General features: G+C 59.3%; 1 protein-coding gene and 1 long non-coding RNA gene across 3 annotated transcripts; both read left to right on the top strand.

Moving 5' to 3' along the window:
- The first annotated feature begins 48 nt into the window (after positions 1–48).
- On the top strand, positions 49–24323 carry MAP2K2 (mitogen-activated protein kinase kinase 2). Of its 2 annotated transcripts, none has more exons than XM_049708400.1 (11): positions 49–440; positions 4125–4335; positions 10439–10585; positions 14656–14733; positions 15395–15446; positions 15524–15648; positions 16366–16579; positions 18672–18736; positions 19968–20029; positions 20947–20992; positions 21417–22886. In XM_049708400.1, the coding sequence occupies exons 1-11, from the start codon at positions 349–351 to the stop codon at positions 21420–21422; spliced, it is 1098 nt and encodes a 365-aa protein (XP_049564357.1). In that variant the 5' UTR covers positions 49–348; the 3' UTR covers positions 21423–22886. The 2 variants fall into 2 exon arrangements, with proteins under 2 accessions (XP_049564357.1, XP_004277258.1); XM_004277210.4 differs by having other exon boundaries at positions 54–440; positions 22804–24323.
- On the top strand, positions 1204–3021 carry LOC117195685 (uncharacterized). Its single transcript, XR_004475444.2, has 2 exons — positions 1204–1701; positions 2851–3021. It is a non-coding gene; the product is annotated as an uncharacterized LOC117195685 (long non-coding RNA).
- Positions 24324–25911: the final 1588 nt, after the last annotated feature.

Raw genomic sequence — 25911 nt, 5'->3', positions numbered from 1 at the left:
ACGCGTCGGGGTGAGGGGCGGGGCCCGGCTCGGCTCCCCGGCGCTGGTTATCGCGAGAGGCCCGCGATCTCGTAGCTCCCCCTCCCTTCCCTCTGCCTCCCGGGCTCCGGCTGCAGCGTCAGCCTCGGTCCGGCCTCTGTGGCTGCCGTGGCCCCGATCCCTCGGCTTCAGCCCCTGCGTCCCTTGGCGCCTCTCGGCTCCGATCCGCAGCGCCGCCCATCCTCGCCCCACCGGCGCCGGCCTAGGCCGCGGCCGCAGCCCCGCGCTCGCGTCGGCGCCGCCCGCTCCCGGCCCGCCCCCTATGGGCCCCGGCTAGAGGCGCCGCCGCCGCCGGCCCTCGGATCCCCGATGCTGGCCCGGAGGAAGCCGGTGCTGCCGGCGCTCACCATCAACCCCGCCATCGCCGAGGGCCCGTCCCCCACCAGCGAGGGCGCCTCCGAGTGAGTGGGCAGGGCCAGGGCCGGATAGAGGACGGGATGGGGGTCCCAGAGTACCGAGGTCGGGGGAGGGGGTCGAGGAGATGAGAGGACGGGGGAGTGGGCCCTGGGTGGGAAGGACGGGGGAGGGGTCCCAGAGTTGCGAGATCGGGGAAGGGGGTCCCTGAAAGGAGGGGAGGGGGCCCTGAGAGGAGAGGAGAGGTGAGGGGCTCGGAGCATCGCTGTCGGCGGGAGGGAGGTCCCTGAATGGTGAAATCGGGCTGGGGGAAGATTCTTGCTGGGAGAAGATGGGATGGAGCGTCTCAGAGTAAGTGAATCGGTCCCTGCGGGGAGAAGACCGGAATGTGGCGCCCTAAATAGTGCAGCCAGGATGATGATGGGAGGGTTTCTGAGGGGAGAGGATGGGTCAGGGGTCCGCAATAGTGAAATCGGAGGAAGGAGGAGGAGTCCCTGAGTAGTGATGTGCGGGGAAAGGCGCGGGGGGGGGGGTCCTTGCATTCCAAGAACGGTGGCACGTGGGGTTCCTGAGAAGAGGGGATGGGGCAAGCGGGGTTCTTGGGAGTGAGCATGGGGTAAGGAGGTCCAAGAAAAGGGGAAGGGGGTACCTGAGAGATTTGAGGGTGGGGAGGGATCCCTGAGGGGTGGGGAGGGTCCTCAGGGAATTGGGGGGAAGGGAGCCTGAGAAGACCCTGCTGGTGGAGGGTGGAGCTGAACCTGGGGAGAGTGGTTAGGAGGCCTGGAGGAGGCATAGAGGCTTGGGGGGGAACAAGGAGCGAGGGGGATTTGAAGGGGCAGGGGTGGGGAGAACTGGGCACCCAGCAGGAAAGAAGTCGGGAGCCTGCTGGGACCCCTGAAAGCAGATGAACAGAGATTCTGAATCGAATGGATTAGCAAAGCCTTGAGGGGCTGGAGAAGTGTGATTGGGTTTGAGGCAACTGAGGGGGACAGGAGGACTTGAGGGGAAGGAAGGGGACAGAGAAAGAAGCACGGGGCATTGGGGTTACCTGATGGCAGAGTTGCGTTGTGTGAGGTCACGCCGCTTGGCCCCAGAGCATGTCCCTATGACCTCCCCACTCCTGTTCTTCATGCCGGAGCGGCCAGGCTGGTGTCAGAGGTCCGTGGCCAGGATCTGTGTGCCGTGCGCCTTGCCTGTGGTGTGACCCATGAGAACCAGGTGTGATGGGCGAATGGCATGTTTGGTGCCTCTCAGGGGACTTGGCCTCCTGCGACCAGATGAAGGAGGAGCGCCTTGATGCATATGTGTGTGAGTTCACATCTTTCTCAGTCCCCGAGGGTGCAGCTCAATGTGGGGACGTGTTCCTGATTCTCAGAAACTCCACTTATTCTTACGAGACATCTCCTTCATCATATTCTCTTCTCTTTTTTTCTTTTTGTTTTAATGTGATTTGTGATTTCCATCCCTTCAAGAATTCCCCCAGAAGAAGCCAGCCTTTGGAATTCCAGGGTTTTTTTAAATAACCACAGTGGAGTTGCCATGAAATGTAAAATGGCTTAATCAGCTGACTCCAGAATGCATTTTAGATGTCATAGGCCAGGCTGGACACATTCCAGGGTCTGAGGGTCTGGCTGCAAGAGCTGCCTCTTCACTCCTATGGTGAAGGGGTCGTGGCACATACATTCCTTCCTTTGCCTTTCCTTCTCTGTCCATCGGTGTCCTTCTTGTTCCCCCTTTATCCAGGTCCTGGCTCAGGGGACCACTACTATGAGCACAGGCTTTGCAGGCTGGAAGGGCATAGGTGTTGCTCCAGCCTCTGCCACTTCCTTGCCTTGTGACCCTCAGGCAGGTTACTGAACCTCTGAGCCTTGTCCCTCCTGGGTGGGCTGGGTCTACAAGAGAGGTGCCTCCCAGGAGGATTGTGGGAGTTAAAGCTCTTGTACCTGCTCAGGAAGTGGCACCTAGCCCCCTACCTCCCAACGACCTCTTCGAGGTACCAGCTCAGGTGACATCACCCAGCGGCAGGTCATCTTGCTCCTGTGTGCCCTTTTGCTTACATCTCTTTAAGTTGTAGGCAAGTCATGGTTGAACTTGGGCCTTGGAAGGTTCCTGCCAGAACTCCAGTGTCCCCCTTCCTCTCCTGCTTGAATTCCCCCGGGGGGGTCTCCCCTAGGTGGGCGGTAAACCTTGGCTTAAGTACCCTGGAGAGTGGTGAGTGGGGACCTCTGGAGGTGGCCCATTCTCCTCTAGTGACTTCCCTTAGAGCTGCACTCATGTTTGGGTAGAGCCCTTGGCCACAGCCAACGCTTGAAATGTGGCTTGTTTGTCCAAATTCAGGGGAGCTGTAAGTATAATACATATTCCAGAGTAACTAATTTCACCAGATAAACATTTTCTAACGTGGCTAGAAATTTTAAAAATTGCATACATAGCTCACGTTCTTTTTCTTTTGGGCAGCCTCGGGTTAGTGCTCGTGCGCGCTGAGCATTGAGCTGGCGTCTACCTTCCTGTTACAGTGTTTTACTCCAGGATTTGGTTCAGAGTCAAGGCACTCGTGAAAATAGCTAACTGTCAACCTGTCCTTTGAAAGTTCGTTGAAATCACCCAATAAAGTGCAGTATACATGGTTTTTATATACATTTATTTATTTGTTTGTTTGTTTATTTATTTTTGGCTGCGTTGGGTCTTCATTGCTGCGCACGGGCTTTCTCTAGCTGCGGCGAGCGGGGGCTACCCTTCGTTGCGGCGCGCGGGCTTCTCATTGCGGTGGCTTCTCTTGTGGAGCACAGGCTCTAGGTGCGCGGGCCTCAGTAGTTGTGGCTCGCGGGCTCCAGAGTGCAGGCTCAGTAGTTGTGGCTCGCGGGCTCAGTAGTTGAGGCTCACGGGCTCTAGAGCACTGGCTCAGTAGGTGTGGCTCACGGGCTTAGTTGCTCCTCAGCATGTGGGATCTTCCCGGACCAGGGCTCGAATCTGTGTCTCCTGCACTGGCAGGCAGATGTTTAACCACTGTGCCACCAGGGAAGTCCCACATGGTTGGTTTTTAATAACCAGCTCTAGGAATGCATGTACGTATAAATGCCTACTGTTTACAGTAACGCTCAAGATATAATAAGAGCATGCTGCTGGAAAGGAATGCCCTGGAATTGTCTGCACTGTTTAAATTATGCCCCTCTCCTTTCCTCCGCCCGTGCCTCTGTGTAATTCGTGTAAATTAGAGGCACAGATGCTACGGCTTCTGTCATCTGCCTCTTGGTTCTAGTTCTTTGCTCTGAGGCCACTCCAAATGAGTTTGCTCCTCCATCCCTGTGAAAGACAGGTGTCCTGACCTGGGGCTTCACTCCCCGACCCCCAGGCTTGTATCTCCGGTTCCCTTGTCTCCTTCCCATGTGGTCCAGAGCTCTTGTGTCAGGAGGAAGGGCTCCCGGGTCTGAGAGCAGGGCCACTGAGCTAGAGCTGGTCCTCGAGGTTCTGAGGTCTCCTAACCTTTATGAGTGGGGGAGAGGGACGGCATCCCCAGTTCTCAGGGACCTCAGCTGTGTGTCTGCGGGTGGTCTTTCTTTCCCATGAGATCGTAGGCCCTTCAAGCACCAGAATCAGGTCTGATTCACCTCCCAGCTACAAACCCCAGGCCTGGAATGTGCAGTGGACACACGGTGACCTCGGCTCGGGCTGAGTCATCTTTTGGTAGCACATGCAGTCTTGGCTAACCCTCGCCCTTGGGGTCTCCGCAGAGCAAACTTGGTGGACCTGCAGAAGAAGCTAGAGGAGCTAGAACTTGACGAGCAGCAGAAGAAGCGGCTGGAAGCCTTCCTCACCCAGAAGGCCAAGGTCGGGGAGCTCAAGGACGATGACTTTGAAAGGATCTCGGAGCTGGGAGCCGGGAACGGTGGGGTGGTCACCAAGGTCCAGCACAGACCCTCGGGCCTCATCATGGCAAGAAAGGTGAGAGGCAGCTGGCGGTGGGGTGACGGCTCTGTCCCCGTACTCTGCGGGTGCGAGCGGTGGCGACAGGTGCCCTGGCAGCAGGAGAGAGGGGCCTCAAGGGTGCCGGCCTCTGCCTTCTGACGGGCTCCCAGGCTCAGAGGCCACCCCCACCAATGTGGGTTCTAGTTAGAATGTGGTGATGCAGCCTGGTCCCACGCAGCTCTTCTCTTGGAGGCCGCCCCCTGCCTTGCGGGATGTCTGAAATTCAGGTTTCCGGGAACAGACTGGCTTGAGAAGGGTAGCAGACGGAAGAGAGGAGAATCGAGACCCCTTAGAGCTGGGCTTCCCCTGACTTCACAACCAGAAGGCCCTGCTGACCAGGACTGGCTGCTGGTAGCGACGGCCACATCGGTGGGGTGGGGGAGGGCGGTCCCTTGGCAACGGGGTACCCGAGCCACCTGTAGTAGCCAGGGTTCTCCAGAGAAACAGAAGCACTAGGGGTGTGTAGGGGGTGGGGTAGGTAGAGGTACTTTAAGGCATTGGCTCAGGGACCGTGGTGGCTGGCAGGTCTGAAATCTGTAGGGCGGGCCAGTGGGCGCAGACCCAGGAAAGAGCTGGTGCAGCTTGAGTCCAAAGAGAGTCTGGGGGCTTCCCTGGCGGTGCAGCTTGAGTCCAAAGAGAGTCCTAGGGGCTTCCCTGCAGGGAGCGCTGGTTCGATCCCTGGTCAGGGAACTAGGATCCCGCATGCTGCGGTGTGGCCAAAAAATTTAAAAAGAAGAAAAAAGAGAGAGAGAGAGAGAGAGAGAGGGAATCTGGAGGCAGAATCCTCTCTTTGCGGGGGGTGGGGGTAGCGCGACTTCAGTCTTTTCTCTTAAGGCCTTCAACTGATTAGATAAGGCCCACCCACTTACGGAGGGTCACCTGCTTTCCTCGAAGTCTGATGATTTCCATGTTAGATCACATCTAAAAAATACCTTCACAGTGACATCTAGATTGGCATCTGACCCAACAGCTGGGTACCGTGGCCTAGCCAAGCGGACACACAAAATCAACCATCACCTCCCTGTTCAGTGCAAACCCTGGTGCTGAGAAGTCCCTCATCGGGGCTCCTGTGCCGCAGTGCAGCCTCCCTGCTACATGTAGGGAAGGGTCCCTGAGAGACATCGGGAGTGGAGAAGAGAAGGTCACCACCTGGGGATGGTGGCTCCTGCACACGTGACTGGGGGACGTTGAGTTGACACGTGATTCAGCTCCCACAGACGTGTTCCTGCAGACATAGAAAGCCCCCTTTCTGGAAGCCCATCGTCCCATAGTTTCCAAATTGCGTTCTTGGAAACCTGACCACCCTGGTCCCCGGGGGGATCTGCGCAGGGCCCGCCTTTCCTGGGAACCATGCACTCGGTTTCCATGTGGGGGGGGGGGAGGTTAGTGCAGCAGCTATTCCTCCTGCCTCCAGAGCCCCGCCCTCCCTCCTGAAACCTACAGCCACATGCTTTCTATTTCTGTCTGCTTACCACAGGCAGCCTTTTCAAAACCAGAGCAACCCCCGAAATCCCTGGTCTGCCATCGCCCAGAGTACAGGGAGTGGAAGGGCAGACGTGAAATTCAGACGGTGATGGAAGGCAGGGACTTGGGAACAGAGTGTACAGGTCAGAGTGCTCGTCAGGGTCGGAGGGTTCTCAGGACAGCCAGGACTCTTTCAGGTGGCTGCTGACGTGCCTTGTATAACCATGAAATCTGAGAGTTTGTCTACGGCTTTCTGAAAGCCTGCGAAGTAAGGCTTCCGGGTTTAACCTGGGGGGCCCAGGTGTAGTCTAGTTAGTGGTGCTGCCCCGATGTCTGTGTCCTGGCTGTGATACAGGCCTCAGTCACAGACAGCGTCACTGCCAGGGGAAGCTGGGTGAAGGGCACACGGGACTCTCTCTGCTGTTTTTGCAGCTTTCCTGTGCTTGCATAATCCTTTCAAAATAAAAGGTTTAAAAAAAAAAGGGGAGGACTTCCCTGGTGGTCCAGCCGTTAAGACTCCGAGCTTCCACTGCAGGGGGCGTAGGTTCGATCCTTGGTCGGGGAACTGATCCCACATGCTGCGCGGTTTGGCCCAAAAAAAAATAATAATAGAATAAAAATTTTTTTAAGAAAGGGAATTCCCTGGAGGTACAGTGGTTAGGACTCAGCACTTTCACTGCCAAGGGCCCCAGTTCGATCCCTGGTCAGGGAACTAAGATCCCGTATGCCGTGTGGTACGGCAAAAAAAAAAAAAAAGTTCTAAAAACTGGGGGGAGTGAACCTCAGATTTTGTTCCCCATCAATCGTAACCCCTTCCAGTTGCCTGTGGCCTGTGCAGCCGCACCCAGAGTCATGCAATTCAGGGCGTGAATTTACTCCCTGGTGGCCCTGGAGCCCTCGGCCGGTCTGCGGAGGTCAAGGGCTCCCAGAGTGCCATTTCTCCCAGGAGCTCTGTTTGCCTGTATTCAGCTGAGGACACAGGTGGGAAAATTGACATGTCAAAGTGGTTTTTGAGAAACAGTGGCCTCCGTCCTTCCTCCACTACCTTGGGTGGAATTCCGAATTCCTGGGAAGCCGAGTAGGAATTCCACACATTCTGGAAGGCCTGCACAGATCCTGCTGTGGGCCGGCATCCCTCCAGCCCCTGTGATGGGCAGGGGATTATCCTGACCACTACGACACGAGCAGTGACACCAGGTCCCTAAGACCTGCAAGAACCGGGCTCCATTTCCACTGTCTCGTCCGTTCGTAAATGTTCTCTGAACTCGTGTCTGGTGTCACGATTCCTCCCGCATCCTTGCGGGGCCCTGGGCACACAACCTCTGCGTCAGTGGGACCGGCAGAGATCCGCGAAGAATTCGGTGACCGTGTTGCACCTGTGGCGCTCTCCCAACTTCCCTGTGCTCTGAGCGGAGAGATGTGTTTTCAGCCTCGTGTGTGTGTGTGTGTGTGTGTGTGTGTGTGTGTGTGTGCGCGCGCGCGCGCGCGCGCGTGTGTGTGTGTGTGTGTGTGTGTGTGTGTGTGTGTCTCCCTCCCCTCGGCATCTGCATGCTTCCAGAATGGAGGTTACAAACCTGCCCAAGGCCACATCCTAACCCTAGCTGCCTTCTTTCTAGTGATGGCCCTGGGTCAAAGCCGGTGCACACGTTCTCATTTGCATGGGCCAACAGCTCTGTTTTACTGAGAAACTGAGGCTTAGCTGGGTCGGTGTCTGAATTGGGCTTGAACCCTCTCGGGTCCTCCCTTTGCAGTTGACCCTGACCCAGTGGAAGCTGTCAAGGCCTCGCCTCCGCAATCCATTTCCCTCTTTACCTAGTTTGTGCCCCCTGCCCCCATCCCTAACTCAAATGCCCCAATCTGCAGTAGGAACACCCTTAGACTCCTAGATGGGATTTGAACTCCTAGCACCGTACTTATTTAATCAGCTGTTGGAGCTCGCACGGCCCAGGTGCTGCCGTGGAAAGAGCGTGGGTTTTGTTTGGCGTTCCATGAGCCAGGCCCCAACCCTCCCTGACCGCTCACCAGCTGTGTGCCCCTGGGGGCGTCATTTAAGTCTCTGAACCTGAACTTGCTGGTCAGCCCAATGGGGGCAGTTCTCACCACCACTCTCCAACCCCTATGGGTCATCATCGTCAGGGCGAATCGCAAGCACCAGTGCTCAGAAACGTGGCCCTCGTCCCATTCCTGCTTTTTCTCCACACCCCCTCAGTGGTGGTTCGTAGGTAATCCATGAGGCTCACTTCACATGGCAGCCGCCCCTGCATCCGTTCTTTACCATATTTTTCTGGAAAGCCTCTGACTTCTTTTGGCCTTATTCACATTAAGGCCCTGACTCCAGGCTTCCAGGACCCCTGGGATTTGTCCAGATCTGCCCAGTTTTGTCCAACTCCCCCACTTCTGCTTCTCTACCCCCACCACCCCAGTGATTCATCTGCGGCTCCTTTGAAGTTCTTTGTCGAGAGCGGCGCTGTCCACGATGGCTGCCTCTGGTCAGACGCAGTGGCCGAGCCCTTGAAACACGGTCGATGTCAGACAGGGCGCACCGTACGTGCAGAAACACAAACCAGGTTTCACGGGCTCCGTGTGAAAAAACTCATTAATATTTTTACATCGCCCTCACGTCCAAACAGTCAATTTTGATACACTACACCGAGTTTCAACAAAATACATGAAAAATTCATGTCACCTGTCTCTCTGTACTCTGAACGCAGCAGCTAGAGGATTCAAAATTAAATTGGTGGCCCGTGCTGTATTTCTCTTGGGCCTTGATGGTCCTGACGCTGGCATTGCCCACCGTCCACCTCGCTGTGCCCTCCCGCCTGGCTTGCAGGATGAACCTGCCGCGCTGCACACGGATGGCAGCACTTGGCTTTCAGACCCTCATTTCGCCCTCTCCAAGCGGGTCTGCGTGCACGTGCTCACAGGGGCGGCCGATGGAGGAGAGAGCACCTGGGGTTCTGGTGTGTTCCACCGTCCCGCTGGTGGTGGCCAAGGGGCAGGTGCGGTGTCCCAGGGCCCACAGCCAGAGCTCTGCTCTGCAGGCTGGGTCAGGTGGGGAACCTTCATGTGTAGGCATGAGGTTTTGCCTGGGGGCGGCATAGGCACCAGGCACCGTTTCGCTGGGAGCTGCTGCAGTTCTCAAGGTTTTGAAGGTCGTTGGTGCCCCACACACGCCCCGTGCCCCCATGAACTCGGCACACAGCCCGCCAACAGGCAGCTCTTTGTCCTTCCGCCGGCATGCCCACCCCACCTTGTCCATCTGGCAGAGTCCCACCTGTCCTTCGAGGCCCGGCCTGAGTGTCGCCTGAGCCCTGGACCCCCCTCTGTGATTCCTCCATCAGCATCTCCACCACAGCGGGGTTGTTTTGCCTGTGTCTCTCCCCCTCCTGGTGGTGCGTCTCCTCCAAGCAGGACCATCTGTGCTGTCTCTCCCTGTCACCAGCCCCGAGTGTAACTGACTCTACAGAAATGTCTGTTGAATTGATAGTGGTCATTTTCAGGTACCGGGGATCTGGTTCCGCCTCTCTGATGGACAGGTGGAAATCGCACCCTTTTCTTGTCTTATCACCATGGCTGTAGCATCTAGGACTCGAAGGAACCAGGACGTGCACCCGCAGCCTGACTCTCCCCCGCTGTACAGGGGATCTTGGCTATTTGGGGTTTGTAGCTGGGCGTTGCTCTTGGCTGTCTGTCAGCTGTCTTTTCTGCATCTCTCTGGACGATCCTTTCTTTTCTAACCTTTCCAGATATTGCGATGAATTTGGTGGCAGTCCTCTCTGCTGACTTGAACTCAAGGGGAAGGGGAGCTAGGATCCTAGGGTGGCAGTGGAAGGCTATCTGTTCTCTCTAGGCCGGGGGTGGGAAGGGGTCCAGAAAACCCAAGGGGCGGAGGGGGGCAGAGGTGAAGTAATTGCCGCATCGGACAGGGCATTACCTGGTCTGCTCCTGGGAAAGGCTGGCCCTTTGTATGATTTGATTAACAGAGCTCCCCCTGTAACCAAGTGAATAATGTTGCCTCTGATGATATATTTTTGTAAAACAGCATTATTGAGATGTACTTCACCTACCATACAAACGATCCTTTTAGAGTATTTAATACACTGATTTTTCGTATATTCACAGAGCTGTGCGTCCATCACCATCATCAATTTTAGAACATTTTCATCACCCCAAAAATATGCCCCATCCCCATCAGCAGTCACTCCCCTGTCCCCCAGCCCCAGACAGCCAGGAATGCACTCTCTGTGGATTTGCCTGTTCTGGACATTTCCCATCAGTGGAGTCACCCACCATGTGTCCTTCTGTGTCTGGCTTCTCTCACTGAGCGTCATGTTCTCAAGGTCCATCCACATTGCAGCGAGTGTCTGTGCATCACCCCATTTCACGGCTGAGTGATGTTCAGGGTGTAGAGAGACATTTTTCTGTCCCTTCCTCCGTTGATTCAGGGCATTTGGGTTGCTTCCACCTTTCAGTTGCTGTGAAGCTGGTTACTGTGAACATTCCCGCTCCAGTCTGTGTGTGGGTGTGTGTTCCCCGTTCTCAGGTACATAGACACCCTTCCTTCCCGGCCCCCCTCAGTGGCCCGATCCTGACCCCGCCTCCCTCTCCCTTGCAGCTGATCCACCTGGAGATCAAGCCAGCCATCCGGAACCAGATCATCCGTGAGCTGCAGGTGCTGCATGAGTGTAACTCCCCGTACATCGTGGGCTTCTATGGGGCCTTCTACAGCGACGGCGAGATCAGCATCTGCATGGAGCACATGGTGAGTGCGGCGGGGCCCGGGGCGCCTCCCCTCCCACCCCGGAGTCCCCGTCCTGTTCCCGGGGGACCCTCTTGGAGGTGGACGAGGCAGTGCAGCCGTGTGTGCATGTAGACCCCTTTGTTTCTTAAGCGCCAGACACCCTCCTCCCGACGTTGCTTTTTCCCCGGATCCATGGTAGACGTTACTCTCTGTTGGCACAGAGCCGGCTCCGTCTTTTTCCCCTCCGTCTAGCGCCCTGGCGTCCCTGCGTACCTGTTGGGTAATTTATGAAACGCTCTTGGTGGACACTAAGGTTGTTTCCGGTCCCCGCGGCTTTCTGAGTAATGCAGCGTTGAAAGTCCTTGCACCTAAGCAGGCATGCCCGAGGGCTGAGGCCCGCCGCCGGGCTGTGCGACTAAACACTTGATCTCTCCTTCCCAAGTGCCCTCTGCGTGGTCTGGGGACCCGGGTCTGCACCCCAGCTCAGACCCATGGGACCAGGCCTCTGCCATGGAGGGCGGCCGCCCATCTCTTTTAAACCATGGTTGATTCTGATGTGCCCCCTCATTAAGGAGCTCTGGTCTCGAGGCTCAGAAGTGGGTGGGATCAGGTGTAACGCGAAAGCAGAAGTGGTCAGAGCCGAAGGCCCCCAGAGGAAATGCCGCCGGCCCTCTGCCATGCCTCCTTTGTCAGGTAGGGCCCTGCCCGCTCCCGGCTGTCCAGGCCCCGGCCCTCAGGGCCCTTGCAAAACCAGGATGCCGCGTGGCTTTTGGCGGGTGGCTGTGGTTACGCCTCGCCTCCAGCTTGCCGTCCCCTCTGATGGTTTTGTAACGAAGGCAGGAAACGAATTTGAGCAAGAGCCCACGAGGAATGCATGTGGGCCGGGGGGAGGGCCCCCCCACTGCCTTGCCCCAACCTGGCTGCCTGATTCCCGCCTGGCACTGCCCCGTGGGAGCCCCTTCCCCACCTGGGAGAGGGCAGTCGTATCTGCCCACCCACCTGGTCGACACTGCACAGACGAGTATCAGGGTGAGAAAAGGATGTGACATCGCTGTGGTCTGAGGGGAGCCTCTTCTGTGCTGTCTCTCTCCCTCCCTCTCCCCTTCCCCCCTCCTCCTCTGCTCGTCCCCACTTCAGCTACCTCCATCCCTGCTCCCTGAATACCCTGAGAGTTTGGAGGCCCCTCTTGGCCTTGTACAAAAGGGGCAGCATGGGACTTCCCTGGCGGTCCAGTAGTTAAGACTCCGTGCTCCCACTGCAGGGGTCACGGGTTCCATCTCTGGTTGGGGAACTAAAATCCCGCGTGCTACACAGCACGGTCTAAAAAAAAGAAAAGAGGCAGCATCACAGCCCCACCCCCTCCCCCTCCGTTCTTGGTGGGTGTAAAGCATCAGTTCCAGGTGAGGCGCCTGCACCCCGGCAGCGCACAGACGGAACCGCTGGGATGCAGGGGAGATGCTAGATTCTCTTTGTTTGCCATGTTCGTCCTTCAGAGCTTCACGGTCGGGCTTTTCTTGTTCGCTTTCATAGCGAGCATATGACGACAGTGGAACGCGTAGATGGCACACAAACGCAAGGACACGGGCTCGGGTGTGGCCCGCGCGCCCCTCTTTCTGCTGACGGGTTACAGTCCATGGCGGTGAGCCTTAAGTGGTGGGTGGCTGCTGGGCGGGGAGGGCGTGAGGAGGACAAGATGACGGGAAGCGCTGAGAGGGCCTGTGCCACCCACACCAGTGTCCTCGTGCCCGATGGTCCCCTGCAGGGTCTCGCCCATGGCGGCGAGAGGACGCTTGCAGTCCCCCCACCTCTCATGCGGGACTGGACGAGTCTCGCACCTTGTCTGTCAGGCCAAAAATATGAGGACGGGGCGAGCTGGTCCACGAATGTTGACGGAGCGTCAGCCGTGACGTTGTCACCACCGCCACCGTTTCCCCGAATTCCTGCATCACCTCCATTTCTCTCCCTGTCGAGGGCACGCATTCGTCTCTACGCAGGGTCGTGCACGAATTGACTCTCGTCTCCCACCGGGTAGATTCCAGCTCCAGCTTGTGAGAAAGGCCCGCTGGCTGTGACGAGCAGCCCCGATTCAGCACAGGAGAAACTCACCTGTGGGCACGGGAAACAGCGGGGCTGGCGGCTCCCCGGTGCCCAGACCTATTCCTTTTCCTGGGGAAACTAGGGGCTTGGACCAGCGGACAGCGGGTGTCTCAGGGCCGGAGCGGCCAGGGAGCAGCCGACTGACCATTCAGAGGCAGCTCTTGGTATTTTCTTGGGTCCTGGTCAAATCTACTGAAGAATGCACTCCCTTGTTCTACAATAATGAAAAATCAGACACGTCCGTCAGCAAAGGGGAGGTGAAGAATGACACCAGGCCGCTTTCCAGGGGAGAAGTGAAAGCAGCATATATGCACCGGATGAGAAAATCCCCCGAGAGGAAAGTATGCATAATGTGAGCCCCCAGATAGATAGATAGATAGATAGACTTAAAGCTCTGGATCAGCTCTGCACCCCACGGAGGATGAACCACGCTGACGTCAGGGGCTGGGTGGCAGTGGGGCTGCGTGGAGAGGACCCGCGATGTGTCCTGAGTCGCCTTGAGACCCCAGCCTGGGGCCTGGCCCACCGTAGTTGCTGCGGAGACGTTCTCCCTGAATGTCGTCCAGCAAACATACCACAATCCTACGGAAAGTTCAGAGTATGAGGAGCTGAGTCAGGGAGCAGGGATCACGAACGCTTTTTTTAAAAAACCCTTTTAAGGTTGATGAAACAAAAAATGAGAAAAAAAGTGGAATTCCCATCTCGCCCTGCACGCAGAACGGGGCTGGGCCGGGCAGCCTGCCGACCAAGTGCACCGGACCTCCTGGTCCCGTGGGTGCCTCCCCGGCCGCACCCGCCGTTGCTGCACGCACAGCCCCCTCGTCCTCAGGCTGGGGCTAGCCTACAGAGTCCCTCGTGGGTTCCCAAAGCGTTGGAGGGCCTGGGGTTTTCCACAACTCCCACCGCGGCCCTTATCCCCAAGCACAGCTGGAGCAGAGTGCCAGGGAGGGGGGACCAGGCGTCTCCGAGGCTGCAGGCTTCTCGCGCCCCCTCAAACGGAATAAGAGGCCTCCTGGGACAGCTGGTGGCCACAGGAGCCCTAGAGCAGCATGGAGAGAAAACAGGCTCTCCACCCAGCTGCGAGTTCCGATGCTGGCCACCTCCCACCGCATGCCCGAGCCTCAGCTCCGGTCTGCCGGCATCCTGGGGGGGCCTCGGTGTGTCCTCGGAGCCCATCTCTGAAGAGGCGCCTTGGGCCAGTCGGTGACACCCGGGGTTTTGGTCTTCAGGTTTGCTTCCGGGTGACCTTGCACAAGATACTTGGTTTCTGTCACTTCTTCGTTATCGTGTGGATTTGGGGCCATGCCCTGGTCAGGGGATCAACTAGGGTGCCCTGTGTCACGTCCTTTGCTGAACATCCCAGTTTCAGGGTGGCGAGCAGTGGCTACACCGGCAGGACAGGGGGCCGAGCCATCGTTCCCCCTCCCCCGTGCCCCTCGGCTATCAGGCCTTCCTGGCGGAGCTGGCTTGGCCTTCTGTCTGTGCCGGGCACTTGCGGGCGGCGCCCCTGTGCTCGCGCTCCCCTTCCCGAGGCTGCGGCTGACTTGCTGGGAGGGGACCCAGGCCCAGAGCTGCGGGTCTGGCTCAGGTACGCTCTCTGGTGCTCGGGCTGCAAGCTGGGCGGCTCAGCCGCAGGCCTCATGGAGCACTGCCCGCCTGCCGCTGCCGTGGCAACCTCAGGAAGGCTGAGTCACGCCGTCCAGCCACGGGCCTCAGTTCCGGGAAGGATGGACCGCCTGGCGAGCACACTGGCACCCTTTCCGTTTCCTGAGGCCCCAGAGGTGGCCGGGGCCGCGGGAGTCCCTGCTCTGAGCCAGTGGGTTGCCTTTGGCTGTGGTCTGGCCTCTGTTTTCCGTGGAGGAAATTGAGCACCAGCTCTCTGGGAACCAGGGAAATGCTTCGTTTTCCTCCCTGCCACTCTGGCGTCCCTCTGGGGAGCCCTGCCTGGCGACGGCTCAGGGCAGCTCTACTTCTCTCTCCTGTGCTGCCCCTAGGACGGTGGCTCCCTGGACCAGGTGTTGAAAGAAGCCAAGAGGATCCCCGAAGAGATCCTGGGGAAGGTCAGCATCGCGGTAAGTGCGTGCGGGCGCGCGCTCCCGGCCCTGCGTTCTCATGGGTTTCTTCTTACTTCTGCCCCCTTCCACACGGCCAGGCTCGAGGAGCCTCAGGAAGCCGGTGGTGGGTGTCAGCCTCCGGGCAAAGAGGCAGAGGTGCCTGTGCCAGCCTCCACCAGCTGTGGGACTGAGCGAGTGGCGTCCCTTTGCCTGTGAAGTGGGGGTGATACTTCCGTGCCCCATACAGGCATGGGGGTGGCAGGAGGAACCGTGGCACGGCGCCAGGCACACACTGTCCCACAGTGCTGCCATCGTCGAGTGTCGCCTGTCTAACTCGGTGAAACAGCCCCTGTATCCTTCACGCCGTCAACCTAGGGGCCCCGAGCGCGGTCCCGGCACCAAAGGGCTCAACAGAGGATGCCTCTCGGGCTGGGGTGACCACTGAGGCGGGGCAGTTGACTGGACACTTACAGCCCTACTGACAGGGCCTTGGGCCCTCCTCAGACAAGGGGAGAGCGGTGTCCTCCTCAAGGGTGGGGGGCCGTGTGAGAGTTGGGGAGGTGGGTGACTGTACCCACCCAAAGAATGTCGTCAGTGTCACATGGCCACTTTGGCCTGGGCCTCGGGCCTGTCCCGAGGACAGTCCCCCTCACGGCACCGCCTTGCGGCTTCCCTGCAGGTTCTGCGGGGCCTGGCGTATCTCCGGGAGAAGCACCAGATCATGCACCGAGGTAAGGGGACGGGCGCCCCGGGGCCGGGAGGGGCTGACGGCGACCCGCAGCGTCCACACCGCCGGCTCTGCTCCCAGATGTGAAGCCATCCAACATCCTCGTCAACTCCCGAGGGGAGATCAAGCTGTGCGACTTTGGGGTGAGCGGGCAGCTCATCGACTCCATGGCCAACTCCTTCGTGGGCACGCGGTCCTACATGTCTGTGAGTCCTTCCAGCGTCCTCCCCACCGCCACCCCGACCCTCATCAGCTCTTCCCCGTTTTCCAGAAGCTTTTCCAAAAGCCTGCCCTTCCCTGTAGTATAGTTTCTTTTGCGGGCTTTGTTCTCTCCTTCGAATTTCTAGTTTCCATCATCTTCTCATCTGGGTTTTTGTCTCTCTGGAGACGCCGGCCTGGTTCCTGTCCGCTCGGGGAGAGTAGTCAGTTAATTTCTGAGCCAATCGACTAGCCCTCCGTTATTTTAGGCACTATCTGGGTGATTTTATTTTTTTATTTTCATTTTTATCTCTTTAATTTATTTTGGCCACACCGCGTGGCCTGCGGGATCTTAGTTCCCCGACCAGGGATCGAACCCGCGCCCCCTGCATTGGCAGCGTGGAGTCTTAACCACTGGACCGCCAGGGAAGTCCCCATCTGGCTGATTTTAAGAGCAGATTCTGAGAAGTCCGTCTTGGGATTGTTGGGAGAAGGAGACGTTCCGGCGTCTTTCCTGGGTCGGTCGCTCTCCAGAAGCACTTTGGGTTGCAGGGCTTTAAGGGGCTGCTGTCAGCACGGCTGGAAGCAGGTGGAGGGAGGGGGCGGAATGGCTTTCTGCTGCTGGGTCCCTAAGCGGGATGGGGCTGCAGGGGGACCACAGGGACACTCTAGGGTGCCAGCGCCCCTCCATCTCCCTCGGGCCGTCTCTGCCCATCTCCCCTCAGCCGGAGCGGCTGCAAGGCACTCACTACTCGGTGCAGTCAGACATCTGGAGCATGGGCCTGTCCCTGGTGGAGCTGTCCATTGGAAGGTACCCCATCCCCCCGCCGGACGCCAAGGAGCTGGAGGCCATATTTGGCCGGCCCATGGTTGACGGCGCGGAAGGAGAGCCTCACAGCATCTCGCCGCGGCCGAGACCCCCCGGACGCCCCATCAGCGGTATGGCCTGAGGCTGGGACTTCCGGTTTGGATGGGGCACGCGGTGCCTGGGGACAGCAGCTGCCTCCCCTCTGGCCCCTCTTAGCTCCACCTGTCCCCCTGGGCCGCGCTCACTGCGGTCAGCAGTCCTCAGATGGTCCTGAGGCTTCTGGGGACAGTGCTGCAAGCAATGCCTCGAACTGTCCTGTCTGGGGCAGCTGCACCTGTTGCTGCCAGCTGGCGGGGTCGAGACACTCGCCCCTCAGCCAAGCCGTGGGGTGGCGGGTGGTTTCTCCAGCATTTTATCACGAGAACGTTCAAGTGTACAGAAAAGCCGAAAGCGTTGCCCAGCAGGCAGTCTTCTGCCCCACACCTGGACTCTGCAGTGGCCGTCCTGCTGTGTTGGGCCAGGCCTTTCAGGGAGCCCAAAGTGAAGGGAACTCGACTCGGGTCTTGGGTGGCTGGGTAGATTCAGCCCAACACACAGCAGAGGTACGGGAGGGCAGCGGGGCTCCCAGGGGCCTCCCGGTACCTCAGGCAGCCACCTGCGAGGTTCAGGCCGATGCTTCCACCACGTTGGGGGCTGGCGAGGGGTAAGGGTCATGGCTCAGGTGGTGTAATTAGGAAGGGGTGCGTAGGACTCTGTGATTTATTTATTTATTTTATTTTTAATTTTTTTGCGGTACGCGGGCCTCTCACTGTTGTGGCCTCTCCCATTGCGGAGCACAGGCTCCAGACGCGCAGGCTCAGCGGCCATGGCTCACGGGCCCAGCCACTCCACGGCACGTGGGATCTTCCCAGACCGGGGCACAAACCCGTGTCCCCTGCAGCGGCAGGCGGACTCTCAACCACTGCGCCACCAGGGAAGCCCAATTTATTTATTTTTTAAGTCAAGTGACAGGAAGAGAGTTGAATTGAGTGAGATCCCAAAGGACCATGCAGTGGACTGCAGTTGGTTGGTTGGTTTCTAACAGCTTTATTGAAATAGCATTCACATACCACATGGTCCACTCGATTCAGGCTTATAACCCACTGGACTTCTATACCTTCACAAGGTTGTCTGACCATCACCTTTATTTGACTTCAGAACATTCCATCACCCCAAAAGGAAACCCTGTCCCCTACCCAGCCCCTGACAACCATGAACCCAATCCCTGTGTCTGTGGATTTGCCTGTCCTGGACGTTTCCCATCAATGGAATCACACCCTGTGTGTCCTTCTGTGTCTGGTTTCTCTCACTGAGCATTGTGTTCTTGAGATCTGTCCACACCGTGGCAAGTATCGGTGCCTCGTGGCACCTTGTGCCTCGCTCCTTTTTTATGGTCACATAATATTCCACCGTGTGGTATCTATTTACCGCTGACGGATACTTGGGTCGTCAGATGGCGGTTTTCACAGTATTCTCAAGCCCAGACCCTCCCCTTTCCTGGTGCCGCACCCAGACTGCTGGGGTGTCTTGATTTCCTCCGAGGGGAGAACCCCCCCACACCCGCATCTGTGTCCTCAGGCCCCGGCCCTGCCCCTCCCTTTCCAGCCCAACTCCCAGACGGTGCTCAGACCTTCCAGGCGGGGAGGAGCGGGGCGCTGTGCCAGGCCGCTCGGCCTGCCAGCACCTCCCCCAGCCCCGGCCCTGGCCCACGTGCCCATTTCAGGACAGGGGACAGAAGGCGAAAGTCCAGCTGCCAAACGCGGGCCTGGCCAGCTGGGTCTAGGACAGGGGTCAGCCATCCCAGCCAGCCACCATCCTGAGCCCGCAGGTCCGTGCCAGGTTACACTGCCGCCCTTGCCTGCTCGGCCCCCCGTGGCCCCTCCCCCCACGCCAGGGAGCAGGGGGTCGGCTTTAGCACAGCCCAGACGCAGCCCCCTGCCAGATGTGTGCCTTCTCAACAAACGTTCCTGTTCGTTCTGGTGTTTTGTTTCTTTAATTCACCAGAGGCTCAGGAGAGATGTTCCTCTCCCAGGAAGGCAGCTGGGCCCAGGAGCCTGCCCTCTGGGTCGGGCCGGGTGCGGAAGAGGGTGCTCGGCTGCGTTCAGCACGCTCAGGCCCCGCCGCCCGACGGAAGCACGGTGCCCACCTGCCCGTCTCACCCGTCTTTGTTTCTGCCCCGGGCAGGTCATGGGATGGACAGCCGACCGGCAATGGCAATCTTTGAGCTGCTGGACTACATCGTGAACGAGGTGCGTGGCCGGGGCCCTGCTGGCAGGCGGGTCTCCACAGCAGCAGCATCAAGCCATTCCCGTTGGAAAGTGTTCCCCAGAAAGAAGAGCGTTCGATGTGTAGACTGTGGGTTGTGTCGGGAAGGGGCCGCAGGGAGCTGTGGAGACCATTGAGTCCAGTAGGATGCGCACACCTCCCCTCCCCAGGGGGCTCTTTTTTTTATCTTTTCACGGGGATGAACCCGGAATTCTCACTCTGAGCCCAATGGCCCAGCGCTGGGGCCCTGTGGGTGAAGTCATAAATCATCCCACTTCCTCAGGGAAAGTTGAGGCATCACCTTCCTCTCTGGGAAGGGGGCACAGGGCGCCCACCTAGTCCTTCTCCCCACCACGTGAGAGGGCAGCGTGGATACTCCCATTGTACAGATGGGTAAATCCAGGCATAAGGATGGGAGTGGGCTCCTCAGGCCTGCAGCTGAGACAGGGCCGAGCAGGACCTGACCCTACAGCCCTCCCTCTCGGCGTGGCCGGGTCACCCTCCTGGCCCTTCTCTGATGGAAGTGTGTTTCCAGTGGCCCTTTGGAGTTGGGGTGGCCAAGCTTGGCCCAGGGTTGGGTCTTGAGGTGAGCAGCTCAGAGCAGGGTCAGTGGTGACAGAACAGGGCAGGGTGGTTCCGGTGACACAGCTCTCCCTGCACCTGGCAGCAACACCCAGGCCCGGTGAGCACGTCCTTCCAGGGAGGCCGCCAGCACCTCCCGCCCCTGAGCAGGAAGAAGGCCCACTGCCCTCCTGGACGGGGCCTGAGCCTGCGCACGGCTGTCCCCACCCCGGGACCTGTGCGGGGCCAGGCCCCTCAGGCTCCCCCTCTTTTCAGGCAGACCCCCAGCTCTCTCCAAGCACCTCCGGAGGGTAGTGGCCCAGACCGTGTAGCACGTGGTCAAGAGTAACCATCCTCATCCATAAAATGAGGATGAGCCCTGTTCTCCTTCACTCCTGAACCAGGCGTGGTCCCCAAACAAGAAGAGCTTTTGAAGGAAGCTCTGGGAAAAGGCCAACCCAGTTGGCAGGGCTGCCCGGGGAAGCTGCTGGAAGGGGGGTGGTGGGCGCCCTCTGCCTTCAGGAAGGGTGCATCCTGAGGGTCCCCAACAAGTGCCGAGCTGTCCTCAGAGGCACAGGCTGGGAAGCGCCTTTTCTCCCTGATTCCAGAAGCATCCTTGAGCTCTCACCCCCGCCTTTCTGTCCTGGCCCGCAGCCTCCTCCCAAGCTGCCCAACGGCATCTTCACCCAGGACTTCCAGGAGTTTGTAAATAAATGGTAAGACGCCATGGCCGCCAGCTCGGGGCGGGTGGGGCAGGGGCCAGGCGGCCTGGCCTGCTTCCTGGGACAACCGGGGCCTCGGGGATGCCGGGCAGTGGCGGCGTCTGGCGGGACTGGAGCTCACCTGAGAACCCAGATCCCCCCGCCAACCCCCCACCAAGGCTGCTGAGTCACGGCGTCCAGCTGCCACCCCCAGCTTGTCCCCGAAACCCCGCGCAAGCCAGGATGGCAGGCTCTCTGGAAATAACGCTATTCCCGCCTTGCCTTCTGCCAGCAGGCAGCCCGGTGTCCTAACCCCTCAAGCCCGTAACCCGTGGCTCCTAGGCAGGCCTTCGGAGCCGGTTTCTGGGGGGTGGCCCTCCCACCCTCTGAAGCGTCTGGGTGACGCAGCCTCGGGCGAGCGGGCTGTGGACCCGGAGGGCCGGCCCGTTGAGCGCCCTGCACGTCAGGACGCGACGCTGCGGCCCAGGGTTGCGTACCTCGCAGCCAGCCTGTGACTGTGCGTCCAGCGCTCCCCGTAAACCTATCTGTGCCCTGTGAGGTTGCCAGTTTGAAGAACTGCCACTCAGCCCTGAACTGCTTTGAGCAGCAGCCTTTCAGACCGTTCCTTTTAGACCTTTTAGACCGTTCCTCTTTTGTGAAGGGAAAACTTCCGCTTCCACAACAGCGGTTGCTGCTGGGCCTCTGATGGAGCAGCGTCGGGGGGTTTCCCACCCTCTTCCCCTTTCCCTCCTGTCCTGGTCTCAGCTTCTTGCCCTGCCCTCCCGGGGCATCCTGCTCTCACACCCAAGGGTGGCGGTGGAGCCCCTCACCCACGGGGGCCAGGCAGGAAAGGGCAGCAGGATGCAGGCCTCTTCCCCCAAGGCCACTGACTGCCCGCCTGTCTTCTCTCTCCCACCCCCTGGAACCCACAGCCTAATTAAGAACCCAGCAGAGCGAGCAGATCTGAAGATGCTCATGGTGAGTAATACCCACAGATTTTGGACTTCCAGAGGTCCCTGGCAGGCCCTCCTCGCCTTGAGTGAACACCTGAGCTGGCTCTGATGTCTCTTGGCCAAGCTGGAGAACCCCTGTGGGTCGCCCTGGCTTGCTGGAGGGGACCATGCAGAGCGGCCATGGTCCTCTCAGCTCCCCGGGGTACAGAAGGGCCCGTGTGCCTGGGGCTAGGGCTGTGTCTCAGAATGGCCGGCCTCCAAGGCGTTGGGGGCACCACTGGGGTGTTTGCCTTCCTCTAAACCCATACTGTCCAACGTCCTTGAAAACCAAGGTGGTCTCCGGCATTGGCCTTCCCCCGGCAGGGCTGCCTGCCAGCCTCAGGGTGACCGTCACAGTGCCTTCCGCCCATGTCCACTGTGGACGTTAGGCCTTCTTCCTCCATCACCAGGCCTGACCACCTGAGTCACCCCCGATGCTGAGTCAGCCCCTTGTTTATGCGTCTTGTGGCTCGAAGAGAGAAAACACTGCCAGCTACAGGCGTGAGACGTTAGTTGTCAACCTCAGGTGTCCACACGGGAGAGAAGGAGCCTCTTAGGGTGGTCACGATGCGGTAGTTTGAATAACCGAGCCACGCCCTCTGGTGGGCTCCTGTGCCCCTGCCTGCAGGACCACGCTCCCCCCTCCCCACCATGTCCTCCACCGGGCCTCCCTCCTGCTTTCCACCTCAGGACCTTTGCACAGGATGGCCCTTCTCCTTCTGGACGTGTCCTGTTGCTCTCCCCCCAGCTGTGGGCCTCTGCTTCGGCACCGCCTCCAGGAAGGCACCCTGTCTAGCCCACCCCTCTGTTAGCTGTGGCTGCAGCCTGTGTGTCCCAGCTGTAGTCAGTTTTCTGTGGCCCCAAGAGTGAGCCTGGCCTGGAGTGCCTTGTGGGAAGGGGTCTGCGTCCATCTGCCTCTTTCTAGAAGCTCCTTACTGAGTCCAGTGACGTGTGTTCAGGGCATGCACGACATAAGAAGCACGTGTTCACTGTGGAACATGCAGACCCACGGAACAGGGGAGTGAACTTTGACATCTGCCATTGTCTCCCCCCCCGCCCCCCCGCCCAGCTCCACGCAGTTCACACAGTGCGGGACAACATCCACGTCTCTGCCTGCGTGACACTGTGGGCCGTGTGGGGCTGACTGTCTTCCCGACCACGAGTCCTGTTCCCTTGGTTTGGTGTTTCACCCAAGCCTGTGCCCACCTTTAGGGAGGTAGGGGTGGTCTCGCCTCCCCAGCTGGCATAACAGGTGGATGTCACGTGGGAGGCCTAGACCCCCGCCCTTCCGAACGGGAACCGCTGTCAGGGTGACTGTTAAAGTTACTTAAACTGACGGATGAGGCGCGATCCTGCTCTCCAGCCACACGGGCCCTTTTTCAAGGGCTCAGGAGCCTCAAGCGGCCGGTGGCTGCCGCCTGGACAGGACATGTAGGGCACTTGCTATCCTCAGAGTTCCGTGGTTCCAGATCAGATGTTCTCACCCAGGTGACTCTGCCCCCATGGGTCCCTGGGCCACGTCTGGGGACGTGTGTGGTTGTCACACCTGCGGGGGGATCCTGGCGTCAAGCGGGTCGGGGCAGGGATGCTGCTCCTCACCCCACAGCACCCGGGACGCCCCACAGAGGGTGAGCCGACCCACGTCACCCTGAGCTCCAGGGGGCATAGAGTGGCCTCCCCCGTCGCCTGAGACCCCGTCCCAGGCCGCGTGGCCCCGGGCCCGGGCCTCCCTGCTCTGGGGTGGGGACCCGGCCAGCCAGCTAGGGCGGGGCCACTCACATCGTTCCTTCCTTTCAGAACCACGCCTTCATCAAGCGGTCCGAGGTGGAAGAAGTGGATTTTGCCGGCTGGTTGTGTAAAACGCTGCGGCTGAACCAGCCCAGCACGCCCACGCGCACTGCCGTCTGACGGTCCTGCCACCGACAGACCCGCTCCCCATCCCACCCCTCCGGCTGCCCCCTCCGTGGGGATGCGCGCGTGGCCCTTGGGCCCGGGGAGGCCGACACCGCTGTGCTGTCTTCTCAGAACCTGCTTCCTTAGGTTTAAAGAAAAAAACCGAAACAAAACAGGGAAAGAAAAAGCAAACGTGCCGGTTGTGCTTCTTGTGCCTTTTCCTTGGGGTGTCGCCTTGATCCAGCCCGGGGTGGGCGCCTCTGCGAGGGCGGCCCAACCCCTGAGAGACGGGCATGGTGTCGGGCACTGGCTTTGCTCCTTTCCGAGGCCCTCAGAGGGACCCCCAGCCGTGGGTGACTTTCACCAGAAGAGAAGGGGGCTGCCCCCTTGGGGTGCGTGTGTGCCCCCAGCCTGGCATCTGCCCCTTGGAGGTGGCCGTCCCGGCCCGCAAGAGCTATTGGGCCCAGTGGCTCTCGTGGGGTCCCCGCCCCGGCGGCTCCAGCCTCGGGCCATGCAGCCTGTCCTCAGCAGTGCGTGACCTGCCCCCTGGGAGGGACCCCCAAGTCCTCTTCTGTGCTTCGGGGAACAGAGACTTCTGACAGCTCGCAGCAGCCTGAGCTGACATTCGCTTGGCAGAAAGGAAGCCTTGGGTTTCCAAGCTGTCCTGTGGTTGAAGCCCCAGCAGATCCTGCAAATAAGGCCCGCTCCCCTATGCCTGCAGGCCGACAGATGTGGGCGGGTGGCTCTGTGTCACCTCTGCTCGCCCAGCAAATCAGAAGTGACCACCCAAGGCACGTCACTGTCTCGGGCCTTGAACCGTTCGACCGCAGCTGATCGGAAATGAGATGGTGGGGGTGAGGCTGTCCTGACTCCTGGTGGCTATTGGGGTGTCCAGCCAGGCCCCTTGCAGGGGTCTGCATGAGGTCCGAGGCCCGAGACCCAGCCTTTCCGCCTTCAGGGCTGTACCACCTCCAACGGAGAAGGCCGCCTCTGGGCCATCGGGCAGTAGGAAGTGGTGGAGGGCAGGGCTGCTTCTAAGGTTTCCCCTCCTGCAGGCTCTCTGAAGATGAAGCTGTGAGTCTCCCCACAACCCCAATACTTCCTGAAGGCTTGAAACAGGCCGATATTTATCTGTGATAAGTCGCAGAGGAAGGGTTCTCGTAGAGCAGCGGTCCTGGGGCAAGCCAGCCCCGCGTTTCTGGAGAAGGTGCAGCTGAAGGTGGGGGATTGTGGCCCTCTGGGAACTGCTGGGTCCTTTTCTTCCTAGGGAGACCCTTCAAGTCTCCTCTGTTTTTTCCTGTGGTCACCAAAGAGAAGACAAGTTGGTAGCTGTTCCAACCAGCTTTCCAGATTTCTGCCACCTCGTAGTTGCCCCCAAAGTCTTTCCTGATTTAGAAAAGAATAAAAAAGATAACTAAAAGTGATGGAGGTGTCGCTCTGTGGGTACCCCAGCTCCCTCCAGAGCTTCAGAGGGGGAAGGGGGCCTAACGGGTGAACTGTGACTCAGCGTCTTGGCCCGTGGGCGCCCCGGCGCTGGCAGTCACAGGCAGCCCCATCGTTGGGCCAGTCCTGTACACGTCAGGCTGTGGGCCTGACCAATGTCTGTTAACAGAGCCGACTGCCGTTTGCAAGGAGTGAGACCGCATTGACGGCGTTCCTAGGGGTGCTGGTGAATCGGGTCGGTGGGGTAAGGCCTCCAGGGTTGCTGGGGGAGGACGGATCGAAAGTAGGCGCCTCCCCCAGCCCATCGGCTCCAGCCGCCCACCGTCTGCTGTGTTGCTTTGCCAGGACCCCGAGGCGCCTCAGGAAAGGACCAGAGAGACACTTGGCGCTTACCCTTCCCACTCCGAGTCAGCCAGGAACACGCCAGAGCCTTGGAGACCGTGACGAAAGTGTCCGACTTTAACAGCCAGGGGTCTCCCTCCCTCCCCCGCCCCCCACCCGCTTCCTGCAAACGTCGCTAGACTTGGCCCCCTCTGCCCCCACACCCTGACACCCCGTCTCTCCCTGGTTCACAGTGGTCCCTGCCTGGCTGCTCCCATCCAACAATCTGGCCGAAGGTGACCACAGACCGGCCTGGGAACGCTGATCCCTGCCCTGTCGAGGTCCTCTCTTGCAAGGGGGCAGGCTCTTCTTCCCGAAACATGTAACATCTGTTGGTTTTGGGGTCTCCCGACGTGTAGGGGTCCAGGCAGAAGGTGGGGTCAGGCAGCCAGGCTGCTGGCCCCTCCCGAGCTTCTTGTGAGAGACTGTTCTGTGTCAAGGTTCCCCGTGGCTCTTCCTTAAACCCCGAGACGGCCAAGTGCGTGAGATGATGCAGCCGCCCTGTTCGGGCCCCTGGGACCCCCAGCGTCCCTCTTTCTGACCTCTTTGTCCAAAAACAAATCAATCAGGAAATGAATCCAAGAGCTTCAGAATCTCACCCGTTGGGTGTTTTCTTACTTGGGTTTTGAGTTTTCTTTGCTTCTGGGGTTTTGGGGTTTTTTTGTTTTTTTGGTTTCTTTTGCCCTTGGTTTGGAAGAAGAAGGTATCCAGCGTCTTGTCGTTGCAAGTTTCTCCTCAGGTCCAAGTTTTCATCATATTAAACAGCACTTTACAACACCACGTGTGTTGACCCCTGTGTCCCCAGAGAGCAGACTCTCCCTGCCTGGTTCTGAGCCCTGAGCAGCTCATAAGTGACCTTGGAATAATTGATGAGCCGGGAGAGGTGGCCCAGCTCAATCAGGGTGCCACAGGCTTTTACCCCCAGCCCTGGCCATGGGCCAGAAGCCATCTAAAAGCTCGGGGTCACGGGTGCCCGCCTGATCCAGTGGAATTCTCAGGTTGGACCAGCCCCGGCCCCGGGACCGTCGCATTCCCCTCTCTGAGTGTAACAGACGTTCCGGGGATGGGGCAGGGGGAAAATGGAAGGAAAGAAGGTGTGCAGAACTCAGAACCGGCAGGCAGATTCCAGGCGGGTCTCGGCCCCCTGCGCCCTCAGATGCCACTGGGACGCACGTGCATCATTCAGCT

This window comes from Orcinus orca, chromosome 3 (genome assembly GCF_937001465.1).
Source record: "Orcinus orca chromosome 3, mOrcOrc1.1, whole genome shotgun sequence".
NCBI lineage: Eukaryota > Metazoa > Chordata > Mammalia > Artiodactyla > Delphinidae > Orcinus > Orcinus orca.
Note: the sequence above shows the minus strand (reverse complement) of the source record. Positions and strands in the feature narration are given on the sequence as shown.

What these genes read in the sequence shown, in the direction of transcription:
- MAP2K2 (XM_004277210.4), top strand. Translation starts at nt 349, where the DNA reads ATGCTGGCCCGGAGGAAGCCGGTGCTGCCGGCGCTCACCATCAACCCC. An exon ending in GCCTCATCATGGCAAGAAAG is followed by an intron (nt 4,336 to 10,438) that starts GTGAGAGGCAGC and finishes TCTCCCTTGCAG; the next exon opens with CTGATCCACCTGGAGATCAA. An exon ending in GCATCTGCATGGAGCACATG is followed by an intron (nt 10,586 to 14,655) that starts GTGAGTGCGGCG and finishes TGCTGCCCCTAG; the next exon opens with GACGGTGGCTCCCTGGACCA.